At 44.3% G+C, this 14,138-nt stretch overlaps 6 protein-coding genes across 6 annotated transcripts; 4 read left to right on the forward strand and 2 right to left on the reverse strand.

The window, feature by feature from the left end:
• The first annotated feature begins 1,103 nt into the window (after nucleotides 1-1,103).
• On the forward strand, nucleotides 1,104-2,511 carry fbxo28 (F-box protein 28). The gene has a single exon (XM_079521374.1). It carries the CDS (start codon nucleotides 1,189-1,191, stop codon nucleotides 2,230-2,232), a length of 1,044 nt encoding a protein of 347 aa, XP_079377500.1. The 5' UTR covers nucleotides 1,104-1,188; the 3' UTR covers nucleotides 2,233-2,511.
• LOC306937243 (histone H2A-like) lies at nucleotides 2,496-2,993 on the forward strand (the record flags this gene model as incomplete). The annotated part of the gene is made up of 1 exon (XM_079520911.1): nucleotides 2,496-2,993. One exon carries the CDS (start codon nucleotides 2,496-2,498, stop codon nucleotides 2,991-2,993), a length of 498 nt encoding a protein of 165 aa, XP_079377037.1.
• A 1,003-nt stretch (nucleotides 2,994-3,996) lies between these two features.
• On the reverse strand, nucleotides 3,997-4,614 carry LOC306937545 (histone H1-like; the record flags this gene model as incomplete). The annotated part of the gene is made up of 1 exon (XM_079521383.1): nucleotides 3,997-4,614. The coding sequence occupies exon 1, from the start codon at nucleotides 4,609-4,611 to the stop codon at nucleotides 3,997-3,999; it is 615 nt and encodes a 204-aa protein (XP_079377509.1). The 5' UTR covers nucleotides 4,612-4,614.
• A 5,071-nt stretch (nucleotides 4,615-9,685) lies between these two features.
• LOC306937547 (histone H1-like) lies at nucleotides 9,686-10,294 on the forward strand (the record flags this gene model as incomplete). Its single annotated transcript, XM_079521385.1, has 1 exon — nucleotides 9,686-10,294. The coding sequence occupies one exon, from the start codon at nucleotides 9,686-9,688 to the stop codon at nucleotides 10,292-10,294; it is 609 nt and encodes a 202-aa protein (XP_079377511.1).
• Nucleotides 10,295-11,224: 930 nt separating this feature from the next.
• Nucleotides 11,225-11,551, forward strand: LOC306937572 (histone H4). Its single transcript, XM_079521408.1, has one exon. It carries the CDS (start codon nucleotides 11,230-11,232, stop codon nucleotides 11,539-11,541), a length of 312 nt encoding a protein of 103 aa, XP_079377534.1. The 5' UTR covers nucleotides 11,225-11,229; the 3' UTR covers nucleotides 11,542-11,551.
• A 997-nt stretch (nucleotides 11,552-12,548) lies between these two features.
• Nucleotides 12,549-12,937, reverse strand: LOC306937563 (histone H2A-like; the record flags this gene model as incomplete). Its single annotated transcript, XM_079521400.1, has 1 exon — nucleotides 12,549-12,937. Exon 1 carries the CDS (start codon nucleotides 12,930-12,932, stop codon nucleotides 12,549-12,551), a length of 384 nt encoding a protein of 127 aa, XP_079377526.1. The 5' UTR covers nucleotides 12,933-12,937.
• Between the last annotated feature and the right edge of the window lie 1,201 nt (nucleotides 12,938-14,138).

Consider the following 14,138-nt stretch of genomic DNA (forward strand, 5'->3'; position numbering starts at 1 on the left):
TTGATTTTTTTTTTGGCACAGTGGTTTTCTCAAAAGAGCAACCCCTAAGGAGTATGTGTGCCAATTTTGGTGCTTGTATCCGCAAGTGAACGATTATTTCCGCTATCTGCCCCGCTATTAACATTATGGGTAACTCATTCAAGTGGTAAATTAAATGTGAAACAAGTCATCTATTGAGAAAACAAAAAAATATGTTGACAAAGACACTTCATACATTTGGAAACATATTTTTATTCAAATCAATATAGTCTTCAGTTCATGTTGTATTATTTTAAAAGTAGGCTAACTACAGTGGAATTTCAATTGACTTCTATGGGCTGGCATGCAGTACACTGATCTAACGGACCAGAAGTGGGGACGCTGTCTCATTTGGGGGCGTGGAATTTGTAGTCCCCGTGTGTCTCTATAGAGCGTCGCAGTCCCGCCTCCTACCCGGGACCAGGAAATGAAATCCAATGCATTATTCTCATAGACATTTCGTAAAGTATTTATTTAAAGACGGTTACGCCGCGGACAAAGCCAACTCGAGTCGTGACAACTCATGACAACACAAACAATATTTTGGACCAAACAAATAATTAGAAAGAAGAAGAAAACGGCAGGTTACAACACTTTTTTTGTTGTTTTTCTTCTTTCTAATTATTTGTTTGGTCCAAAATATTGTTTGTGTTGTCATGAGTTGTCACGACTCGAGTTGGCTTTGTCCGCGGCGTAACCGTCTTTAAATAAATACTTTACGAAATGTCTATGAGAATAATGCATTGGATTTCATTTCCTGGGCCCGGGTAGGAGGCGGGACTGCGACACTCTATAGGAGCTACAACTCATTTCTGAGAGGGCTCTGGTCAGGAACCTCCTTCTTTGGGAGGAGCACTTCACTGCCACTACTACTGATTGGTTGGAAGCTCATACACACTCAGCCCGCGCTCTCATCCGTTTCTATGATTGGTGGGCGCACACCCGCGCATACAGAAAGGTACTCTTCTCTGTGTTGTTGAAGCTATAAAAGGTCTCGCGCGCGTCTCGTCCAGCACATTTCTTCGAGATTCAACTCTTCAAATAAATCTATATCAAAATTAGTGGCAGAGGAAAAACCGGATGGCTGCCATCGTAGCGCGAGCGGACGGAGCTGGAGGTGGAGGAGGTGTTGTCGTCGCTGCCGCTGCTCCGGGCGGCTCTCTGAACCTGATGGACTGCGACTCGTCGTCGTCGCCCCACCGGCTGGTGTCGACGCCTCCGCCGGACCACCAGCAGAGCCTTCAGAACCAGAACGCAGCCAACCCTCTGCTGGGGCTGCCCATAGTGGCCGTGGAGACCATCCTCAACTTCCTGTCCTACGACGAGATCAGCCTGCTGCGCCTGGTGTGCAAGCGCATGGACATAATCTGCCAGCGCATCCTGAACCAGGGCTTCCTGCGTGTGGAAAGATACCACAGCCTGTGTCAAAGGCAGGTCAAAGCACAGCTGCCCAGGCGAGAGTCGGAGAGGAGGAACCACTCGCTGGCCCGCCACGCGGACATCCTGGCGGCCGTGGAGACTCGCCTCTCGCTGCTCAACATGACCTTCATGAAATACGTGGACACCAACCTATGCTGCTTCATCCCTGGAAAGGTGATCTGCGAGATATACCGTGTGTTGCGCTACGTCAACTCCACTCGCGTGCCGCAGCGCGCTCACGAGGTCCTGCAGGAGCTGCGTGACATCTCTTCCATGGCCATGGAGTACTTTGACGAGAAGATCGTCCCCATCCTGAAGAAGAGGCTGCCTGGGGCCGACCTGTCTGGACGCCTCATCGGATCCGCCTCAGTCGCAGGTCCATCCACCTCCCTCACCACCATGTCCCTTCTGGCCAAGAACACGCCGTCGCGCTCGGAGATGACCAAGGTGCAGCAGCAGGTGAAGGTGAACGGTGCCTCCGTGACGGCGCTGCAGCGGGAGATGCAGGAGGTGCGTGTGAAGCAGTTGGAGCAGCAGAAGCAGCTACAGGACCAGGAGCAGAAGCTGCTAGAGCAGACACAGGTCATCGGCGAGCAGAACGCGCGCCTTGCCGAGCTGGAGCACAAGCTCCGCGAGCTGATGGACAGTAGCACCGTGGGCACGACGCAGGTGGCTGTATCTGCGCTGCCGTCTCTAGCCAGAGAGCCCATCGGCGAAGGCGGCTTTTCGCTAAAACGCACCAGGAAGAGTTCAGACCTCCCGAGGCAGTCGAAACGCCTGCGCAGCAAGAAATGAAAGGGGGACGCGCTAACACCTAATTTATGCGCTTGTCGCGCGAAGGCAGCCGCACGCCGGAAATAACGGCCGACCTGCAAGCTCATGACACGTCGCAGGCGCGTTGGCGTCATGAGCCTATAGGTCGGCTGTATTCTGCACGTGGCACTACCGCGCGGTGTGTCATTTAGGGTTTTTTTCTTCTTTTTGTTTGGTTTTGAGGTCTGATTGATTACACCCAACCCCCTCCCCCCGGACGCTCATGTGCTGTCCTGTCCTGTGAAATGAGTCAGGCGTATCTTGCTTTCAAAAGTGTTTCAATCATATCCCGAGGAAAGACCAGGGCGAAGGCTAAGACCCGCTCATCCCGTGCCGGGCTCCAGTTCCCCGTGGGTCGTGTCCACAGGCTGCTGCGTAAAGGCAACTATGCCCAGAGAGTCGGCGCCGGAGCTCCAGTGTACCTCGCTGCGGTTCTCGAGTATCTGACCGCTGAGATCCTGGAGTTGGCTGGAAACGCTGCCCGTGACAACAAGAAGAGTCGTATCATCCCCCGTCACTTCCAGCTGGCCGTCCGCAACGACGAGGAGCTCAACAAACTGCTGGGTGGAGTGACCATCGCTCAGGGCGGTGTGCTGCCCAACATCCAGGCTGTTCTGCTGCCCAAGAAGACCGAGAAAGCCGCCAAGAAATACATCTCCTTTCAAGTTACAAACCCCACAAAGGCTCTTTTAAGAGCCACCCACTATTTCTATATAAAGAGTCACTTCTATGTGTATATATAAGTGAATACTTAAGTGATATAAAGCAATATGAATAAATTATGTAATATTCCGATAGATTTATAGTTTTCAAATCTTTAGCATTTACCTAATCACATTATCACAGGCTTTGGGATTACAAAGTAGGCGCTCTCACATACTCACACTAGTGACTACTCTAGTTGCTCAGTCATTGCATTGATATAATTTACATATGTAAATGTATATCACATTTATACAATTTAATACCGTCTCTCTTACTTCCAAGTAACATCACGATGCAGTGCATCATGCGTATAACCTCATAGATCAATTTGGTATGTATGCTATTGTAACTGTAATTTCGGGGGCTTTTTGTTATAATATAAAATATGTTTCATATTTTCACAGTATTTTATAATAGTTATGCACAAATTGTTTTTAATACATGCACGAGGACTCGAGGAGGCATTTATGCCTTCTGTCGTTCAATTTGGATTAGGTCACAAATTGTCCATGTTGTGTTTTATGCTGCACTAATCCCCTTTAGCATGGTTTTACGCGCTCCATACAGTTTGATTATGGCTGTTGGGATTCATGCGCTCAATTGTAGGCTATATAATATGGAATTACCTTATGAAATAGAGTAGACTAACCGGAGATACTTGTATAATAAGCAACGGCTGATTTAGACCTATGAAGTGATTTAATAAACACGCACAGTTATACGAACCAGTAACATATAACACTGATGCTCCCTAGGCTTTTAGTTATCGTAAAACTGTAAATTTACCGTCTTGGTTTTCTTCGGTCTATATTCTTCACTTCATTTGTATGCAAAATAGAGTAGGCCTACTGCATAATAATTTATTTCGGCTGGATGGTGTTGAGCATTTGTTTCCCCGCAAGTAATCGCATTGGGCTAACTCTGTTTCCTACACATATCATTCATTGACATGACAACTATATTAAATAAGGAACATTCTTTAAATGAAGTTGTGGGTGGCTCTTAAAAGAGCCTTTGTGGGGTAACGGGCTGTGTTGGTGTTTACTTCTTCTTGGCGGCAGCCTTCTTGGGTTTCGCCGCCTTGGGCTTCGCTACCTTCTTAGCTGGGGCTTTCTTGACGGCAGCGGGCTTCTTCACCTTCTTGGGACTCTTGGTCGCCTTCTTCGGACTCTTCTTGGCTACTGGTTTCTTTGCAGCGGCAGCAGGCTTCTTTGCCTTCTTGGGAGATTTCTTAGCGGCTGCAGGCTTCTTGGCTACCGCCTTCTTCGGAGACTTCTTTGCCGCGGCTGTTTTTTTGGCTGCAGGCTTCATGGGTTTGACTGCTTTCTTCGCGGGTTTCTTTGCCTTCGGTGCCTCCTTGTTCATCTTGAAAGAACCAGATGCGCCGGCACCTTTGGTCTGAACCAGAGTGCCTTTTGCTACCAGGCTCTTGACGGCGATCTTGACGCGGGCCTTGTTCTTCTCGACATCGTAGCCGCCGGCAGACAGAGCTTTCTTGACCGCAGCCAGGGACACACCTTTGCGTTCCTTGGAGGCGGACACGGCCTTGACGACAAGCTCAGCGACGCTGGGGCCGGTCTTCTTGGGTCGGGGTGCTGCCTTCTTCTTGGCGGCTTTAGCCGGGGCGGCGGCGGGAGCTGGGGCGACTTCTGCCATTCTGTAGAGTAGAGGTTCGAGGTTCAGATGCACTGAAGTAAACTCTGAGTAGAGAATGTTGTAAGAGGAGGAGGGGGTGGAACTTAAAGCATATGTGAGAACGATGTAGACTCAACCTACTAGGTCAGTACGCTGTGCTGCAGAATACTGAGACAGTTGTGTTTTCTCTACAACTAAAACTAAATCAAATACATACAAATAAATGGATTAAAGTCTTACAAAAAACTCGATTAAATAGCAGACGGGTTTAGCTTCATAATCAGACCATGTGGAGGGTTGAGGAGTCCTGTGTTTTGTTTAGGGACGTTTAAAACCTCACTTGTACACCCTTACATGTACAGTTGTTTGTCAACTTTCCTCTGTCATTTGTCTTTTAAAATAGTTTTACCATATGATACCCTGTTCCATATTTGCTGCAGAGCAAGCAGAGATGTCTGGGTTTGGAATGAAAGTAAAACTAGTCGTTTGTGGTGAAAGTTTCTGTTTTTAATTTACAACTTTCCAGTGTCTGCAAACACAGCTGTTGGCCCTGTGGCATGGAGACTTAACAGAGGGCACTTTATCTCACTCTGCTAAGCTCTTGTTTTGTGATGAGAAATCTGACATGTTTCAGGTAATTTCACACTCAAATGTATAATTTATGTATGTATTCAATACCAATGGTGCCATTTACAAAAAATATGACGGCTCAATAAAATGTAAAATAGATGAAACACCACACATTTGCAGGCAACGTATATAGCACAGTTGACCTATATATATATTTTGTATTATTATTACATACAAATTGAATGATGACACTTTTTTGCCGCTTTCTAAAATGTCTTATATTCCACAACAAGACTGGTTCTATTTGTATTTTCCCTCAAGAAACATTGTGCCAGTATGTATGTGTATACAATCATGTTACTTTTAAATTGGAGAGTGGAATAGAGCTATTAATTCGAATTGAAATATAGATTTACCCTAAATGTTTATTTATTATCATATATCCCTAGTCGGGGTAGTCCCTAACCTAGTTATATTTTAGGGAGACAATAGACCAGGCATGTTTGAGTGACAAAGCTTGAATGTTCTGCATCGCTACAAATATGTAATAAATACAACTGTGTGCCAACTAACACTACAACTCCAAGTAAATCAAGACTAAAACTAAATTAAAACTATTCAAGAGACTATATGACTAAAATCTAAATTTGCTGCCAAAAACAACACTGGTCCAGAACATAGTCGTAGTGTTTTTACATTGCTGGGTCCGTGTGGTTCTCCCTCAGGTCCTCCAGAACATCGTGCACTGTGCTGACCTGAGCAACCCCACAAGCCGCTGCAGATGTACCGCCAGTGGACCGACCGCATCACAGAGGAGTTCTTCGGAGTTCTTCGTTCCCAAATGTTTTAGCTCCAGACCCGTAAGACAGTGGTTTTCAAACAGTGGTGTGAGCTTGTAGATCTGCTGTTTTCACTAGTTTGGGTCGACTGTGGCTCAGGAGGTAGAGCAGGTCATCCAATGATCCATGGGTCGGCGGTTCGAATCCCGGCTCCTCCTGTCTACATGTCGAAGTGTCCTTGGGCAAGACACTGAACCCCAAATTGCTCCCGATGTGCTGGTTGGTACCTTGCTTGGCTTCCGCCGCAATCGGTGTATGAATGTGTGAATGTAATGCACAATATATGACCCCTAGGGCCTAGGGGGTACTCGGGGTAGCCCACAATATTTGTATGATAGGAACTTTTTTTTTTTTTGTACATGAACTAACAGCATGTTTAATTTGGGGAATGGGCATTCATGGACAATAGCAAATCTACAAGCTCAAAACCTACAAGGCTACAAAGGTTGTAGATTGCTATTGGTGTATACAGGTTTGGTGTAAGTACAAAGTACAAAGTCAAGTTTATATATAAATAATAATAATATTATATACTTAAGTTAGAGTCCTTTAAAGATTATTATCATCAATGTATGATTATTTGTCCATTTGTTTGTTTTATTTTTGAGGGTCGCAAGCCCCTCCTATACACAGGTTTAATGAAATGAGCCTGCATTCCAGTTTAATGGTGTATCAGTCTAGACTATCAAGCTTAGAATTACAGACCCTATTCACAGCAGTCATTTTATATAATCCTGTCTGATGACATTTGGATAAACTCTTTCTTGGAAAATATGTGTGGTCCTTAAAAGGACCGTTGTGTTTAGAGCAGAGAGAATAGTTTACTTGGAGCTGGTGTACTTGGTCACAGCCTTGGTGCCCTCAGACACTGCATGCTTGGCCAGCTCACCGGGGAGAAGCAGGCGGACGGCGGTCTGAATCTCCCTAGACGAGATGGTGCGGCTTATTGTAGTGGCCCAGATGAGATGAGAGATGCCTGATCTATTTTCCCACTATATAGGTGTATATGATAATAAACGTTTAGGGTAAATCTATACTGTACAGTCAGTCCACTTACTGCAGTCAGTCTATTTGCTACTAATACCGTATTAGTATTAAGAGATTATATTTCTATGGCCCATGGCCCTGACCATGTTCATCATAGCTGTGGTTTGTGGGCAAGCAAACTTAAAGTATTGTGTAAACTTGTGATGTCAATAATATTAAGCTGGTCATTGTATACAGTCCCGGTCTACTGTATGAGATTTGGATCACTAGTTTTGAAGGCGGCCCGGGAACTCTACTACCCAAACTGAACCAGGGAATATGAATTGACAATGACCACAAGTCACCGTTAACACATTACACATTGTGTGGCCTTTCAAACGAGTCTACTCTGCGATTTTAGACCTAAACAGTGGCTGTCCATGAATCATTGTTACCCAAATCTGTCACAATGCTTTAAAAGTATTGCCTACTTATATAATGGGATCAACTCCGTAAATAGTGTGGGCGGCTCTTAAAAGAGCCTTTGGGTTGTTGGTAGAATAAGATCAAGTCAGCATTAACACTAGTATCAACCCAGCAAGTTATAAACACTACTAAACGTGTATTGTTTGAAGGGATAAGCATGATTAAATGTAGTTGCACCTGTATTCGCACAAATAAACAGCATTGAAGTACCACTATGAATATTGGGAACTGTGGGTGTTATAACATAGTTTATAGCCCATTTTAATTCATTGCAACACATTAAAAAAAACCAATGCAACATTGCTAATGCAGACACCATAAATACAAAGTCTGCCATATTTACAGGTTCATACTAGGCGAAGGACAGACGAAGTTTGTCAAGTTATGGTCATTTAAGAGTACATGCCCCATAGACACAATGTTATGTGTCCCGAGGTAAGATGGCCGCCACGTAACGACGTCACTCTCCATTGGCCAACAGCGCGGGTGAGCTATCTAGAGTTTATATATATCTATGGTCGAAACCCTCTGACAACCAGTCCGTGGGTATTTCCTAGGCTGGATCACCATAGGAAACAAAGTTCTTAGTCTTGCACTGTTGCTTGGTGTTAAAGCACTCTCTGTAGTTGTTCTCATGCATGTGCACACACACACACACACACACACGCACGCACACACGCACGCACACACACACACACACACACACACACACACACACACACACACACACACACACACACACACACACACACACACACACACACACACACACACACACACACACACACACGCACACACACACACACACACACACACACTCACACACACACTTCCTAAATGTTGGGTCATTTTACCGTGCTCAGGTATTCAGCCATGTATATTATCTTTTTAGTGATAGATAGCATTCCATTTAGCTATGTTTTTTGGTAGTCTCTTTCCAGTCGTCAGGTATGGCTTTCTTTTTGTTTTCTTATAATCTGGTTAAATCCAATGGGTTTACCGCCTGGCTGGCATATAGTCCCTGGACCAGCTGACATAGGGGGCATCCCTGTAGGGTTTCTCTATGATTGACCACCTTTATTTTAGGCGGTCCTGAAATGTAATCGCTCTCTTCATTATTTTGATGAGTGGGTATTAATGAGTGGGTATCACCCTAATTCTGCTGTGCAATTTACAACAATTTAGACATTTAGCAGACGCTCTTAATCCAGAGCGATTTACATTAGGCAAGAACAAAAAGCATGGGGATACATCACATATATAAAATGCATTTATCAAGCATTGCTTGTTGTTTTTCATTCTGTGTGCAGCGTCCACACACACAGAGGTTAGCCCTTGAGATGCAGCTTCTCATTTTAGGGGGGTCCTTTTACACTATATACATAGGCCTACATCAATGCATACACACACACACACACACACACACACACACACACACACACACACACACACACACACACACACACACACACACACACACACACACACACACACACACACACACACACACACACACACTACACTCTACTCAGTAGCTCAACCCCCCCCTCCACTCTGAGAAGCCACTGATAAGACATGTATAGATTGGATATACATCCAAAACTCTCATTCATTTGTTCATATCACGCTGACCCATTCGTTTTGGGATATGTATCACGGTGGTAATCATTAAAAAAATAAATTTATTTAAGGTCCCATGAGTTATGTTTATTGGACTTTATATAACCTTTGAACTCAGTACGACGCATCAAATGGGAGATTGAACTAAATTTTATTGCAGATTAACTCCTGGTGACTGGATTCAGGAGTTGTGCAGCTGTACAATGACAGCGTCCTGCTATGTTCAACATAGTTTACAATATTTTAGAAGAACAATGACAAAGGCAACACTTTGATCTGACTCTAGACAGGTGATGTTTTGAGGTTATTACTAAAAAGGAGTGCACTGCTTTCATCTTAGATACATTCATGACAGAAAGGCACATGTGTGTTAACTGGTCAGCTCTTTGTCGCATTAAATAATATAAACAGTAGTTTGTTATAACTTGTTTTAATCGAGGAGAAAACACAAGTGGCACAAGAGAAGAAGGCCTGTGTGTGTTGACTCCACGTGGTTCTCATGTGGTGTTTAAGTCCAGCCCCTTCAGAGCGTTCAGCATCAGTCTGTGAGAGTTTACTTGAGAGAAGGAACAGCAATGTACGAGATAATGCACCCGATAATAATGAAGATAATAATGGCAGAAGTCGCACCAGCACCAGCTCCGTCACCGGCCAAGGCCGCCAAGAAGAAGGCAGCACCCCGACCCAAGAAGACCGGCCCCAGCGTCGCTGATCTGGTCGTCAAGGCCGTGTCCGCCTCCAAGGAGCGGAGCGGTGTGTCCCTGGCTGCGGTCAAGAAGGCTCTGGCTGCCGGCGGCTACGATGTGGAGAAGAACAAGTCCCACGTTAAGATCGCCGTCAAGAGCCTGGTCACTAAAGGCACCCTGGTCCAGCTGAAAGGCACCGGGGCTTCTGGCTCTTTCAAGATGAACAAGGCAGAAGCGGTGAAGGTAAAGAAACCTATTGCTAAGAAAGCAGTTAAAGCAAAGAAGCCTGCTGCAGCCAAGAAACCTGTAGCAGCTAAGAAGCCCAAGAAGGTGGCAGCAAAGAAGCCCGCAGACGCCAAGAAATCACCCAAGAAAGCCAAGAAGCCTGCCGCCAAGAAAGTAGCAGCTAAAAGCCCGAAGAAGGCCGCCAAGAGCCCCAAGAAAGTGGCTAAGAAGCCCGCAGCAGTCAAGAAAGCTCCTGCCAAGAAGGTTGCCAAACCCAAGGCAGCAAAGAAGGCCGCTCCCAAAAGGAAGTAAACGGACTTCTCCATCTTTATACCCACAAAAGGCTCTTTTAAGAGCTACTATCCTCACTTGTTACGTCATGGTCACATGTGAGCACTGGAATAATAACCAGTTTATGGCTTTATAGTAATACATTTTTTTTGCCTTACGAGCAAAAATATGGACCCTTTCTAAAATATTCATTGCTAATATTATGTATTGCAAACATCATTTCTGCTGCTGGCCTATCTGATGCTCTCATTGCTCTAATCCAAAATATCACAGTACAACACAATATTCAACGCATGGCATTACATCACATCAGATAAAGAATACATGTCATCAGATTGATACATCAATGTTACTCACGTAATCAAATCAATACATTCAGTTAGATAAATAACATTTTGCAAATCCCCCCACCCCTAATAAATATTGACATCAATATTTGTGAAGCCATCAATCACTGTTTTGCTATGGCCATGACCACTGTTTTGTTCGAAATAGCATTTCAATTGAGTAGTGCCATTACAAATGTAATAGCAAAACAACTAAAGAATATAGAGAGAGTTTGTGTGTGTGTGTGAGAGAGAGAACAACACTAAATGTGACCATTATCTTGACACACACACACACACACACACAAACTATTGTTCTATTTGTATGTTTGATATTGTTTTCTGTTATATTTGTATTTATTTTATTTTTTGCTGCATTGTATGCTTTGGCAATACTATAGTTACTACATTCATGCCAATAAAGCTAATTGAATTGAATTGAGAGAGAGAGAGTGGTGGGGGGCGGGGTTAGTAACGCCCACGCAGCTCGTTTTCCCTTTCGGGGTTAGTAACGCCCACGCAGCTCGCTCTGCCTGTCCTCCCTTACGTCCTCCGAACACACATAAAAGAGAAAGTCTCTGAGCTCTCAAATCATTCAGTTTTCTATCTCTAACTACAGCTGAACTCAAAATGTCAGGAAGAGGTAAGGGAGGAAAAGGTCTTGGAAAAGGAGGCGCCAAGCGTCATCGCAAGGTGCTTCGAGATAACATCCAGGGAATCACCAAGCCCGCTATTCGCCGTCTGGCTCGCCGTGGCGGAGTGAAGCGTATCTCCGGTCTGATCTACGAAGAGACCCGCGGGGTCCTCAAGGTCTTCCTGGAGAACGTGATCCGTGACGCTGTCACCTACACCGAGCACGCCAAAAGAAAGACCGTGACCGCCATGGATGTTGTCTATGCTCTGAAGAGACAGGGCCGCACTCTGTACGGATTCGGAGGTTAATAATGCTGACTTGATCTACCAACAACCCAAAGGCTCTTTTAAGAGCCGCCCACACTTTCTCTACAGAGCAGATTCCATATACAATTTGTAGAACCTTTTGAAGATTTGTGCTTTACTAGTCAAACAAGCATTGTTACTATGATCCGTTGACAGTTAAGTCTGCCGTTTCCCGAAAATTCCAATACCCTAGCTTTATACACCACTAATGTATGAAATTAAATGATTACTATATTTACCCAGGGTATCTGGGCTAAGCTCAAGAACTTGTTTCCAGCCAGGCCCTGCTCATAGAACACATTTCATCGTAGTGGTTCAATGCCTTGTTCAAGGGCACTTCAGCGGTGGTAGTTTTAACGTGTCGGACAGCTGATTCGAACTGGCGACCTTCCGGTATCAAGACCGCTCCGCTATCCGTTCGGCCACCGCTGCCACATATCATAGTTAGCAAGCTACTGACTGGTCCATTTTCTATATTGTCTAGTCCAGAGAGTGACCGTATACTGCTTTGCATAGGCTGATTAAAAATGCTAGTCTGTTGCAATTAGTCTTTGACTAATTGTTGAACAAAACTGTTCGGTGTGGACGTGGCTGAGCGTGCGTATATAACTGGTACAAACTAGACATGGGCCATAAAGTAAAAAATAGTCTGCATTATTTAAATTTGGTGCCGGATACATTAATGACAAAGTACTATTATAAAGACACCTGTGCGTAATAACAACTGACACAGGATCAAAGCAAAATATGCATTTATCTAAAAGTATTATTATTTAGGCAGTCTTAGTATATTGGGTCGCTTATTTATGAACTACTTTTTGGCTGCCGTTGACGCATACAAAAATAAAGTCAGCCTTATTTAGTTTCATATTAAGCGACGGAACTAGTAACATTAATCAGTGATTTATGAAGTGTGCTCCTCAAAGACATTGGAAATTAACCTTTACATGGAAACAGTGGGTGGCTCTTAAAAGAGCCTTTGTGGGGTTTGTTAAACGAATGAAGCAGATTTATTTCTTGGCGGCTTTCTCGGTCTTCTTGGGCAGCAGAACAGCCTGGATGTTGGGCAGCACACCGCCCTGTGCGATGGTTACTCCACCCAGCAGTTTGTTAAGCTCCTCGTCGTTGCGGACGGCCAGCTGGAGGTGACGGGGGATGATACGACTCTTCTTGTTGTCACGGGCAGCGTTTCCAGCCAACTCCAGGATCTCAGCGGTCAGATACTCGAGCACCGCAGCGAGGTACACTGGAGCTCCGGCGCCGACTCTTTTGCCATAGTTGCCTTTTCGCAGCAGCCTGTGGACACGACCAACGGGGAACTGGAGCCCGGCACGGGATGAGCGGGTCTTAGCCTTCGCCCTGGTCTTTCCTCCGGTTTTCCCTCGGCCGCTCATTTTGATGTAGGTTTAGTTCTGGAGTAAAATCTCGAAGACAATTGAGAAATGTGGTGAGGAGAGGCGCGCGAGACCTTTTATATCTTCAACAACACACAACCTAGTATTGTCTGTATGTGGGGCTGTGCGCCCCACCAATGAATGAGTGTATGAACTGAGCTCCCGTCCAATCAGTGCTAGAGGCGTGAATACTCCTCCCAAGGAAGGAGGTTCCTTGGGAAAGACTGTGTCGAGAGAGAGAGAGAGAGAGAAATTTGTTTTGCTCAGGTCAATGCATACATTCAGGACAATACATACACAATGAAACACCCAGCATAGTATGAGTAAAATAATTCTAAATGTAAAAGATATTTAAAAGAAAGCAGTCTCTCTCCACACATATACACTGTGTTCGTAATCATTTTGTAGGCAAACATTACTTGTAGGTAAGGTAATCACTATCCTTGTATTTAGCCTACACGTAGTGTCACATTCCATGGACCACAGTGCATAAAAGTGCAAGGCACATTTTAGTTTACTCCACAATCAACACTTCTGTGCAGCAAAGTGTAGGAATATTGAAGACAAGATTATGTATTAAACTGCCAATGTGTTGTGTCATCTCCCTTGATACATATTCATATAGATGGATGTATATTATTTTTTATTCCATATTCAACTTTTTGCTAAGATAACTAATGCTGTTGGCCAGGTATGTAGACATTTAATAGTGCATGCATATATGGCATTTGCTTAGCAGACACAATTTGAAACGTGAAAATTAAATTCCTGGGATTTTTTTTGTATAGTTTGTTTTTAGCCTACACGTAGTGTCACATTCCATGGACCACAGTGCATAAAAGTGCAAGGCACATTTTAGTTTACTCCACAATCAACACTTCTGTGCAGCAAAGTGTAGGAATATTGAAGACAAGATTATGTATTAAACTGCCAATGTGTTGTGTCATCTCCCTTGATACATATTCATATAGATGGATGTATATTATTATTTTATTCCATATTCAACTTTTTGCTAAGATAACTAATGCTGTTGGCCAGGTATGTAGACATTTAATAGTGCATGCATATATGGCATTTGCTTAGCAGACACAATTTGAAACGTGAAAAAATTATAATTTTTTATTCCATATTCAACTTTTTGCTAAGATAACTAATGCTGTTGGCCAGGTATGTAGACATTTAATAGTGCATGCATATATGGCATTT

The sequence above is a fragment of the Electrona antarctica genome (genome assembly GCF_951216825.1).
Source record: "Electrona antarctica genome assembly, chromosome: 14".
Lineage (NCBI taxonomy): Eukaryota > Metazoa > Chordata > Actinopteri > Myctophiformes > Myctophidae > Electrona > Electrona antarctica.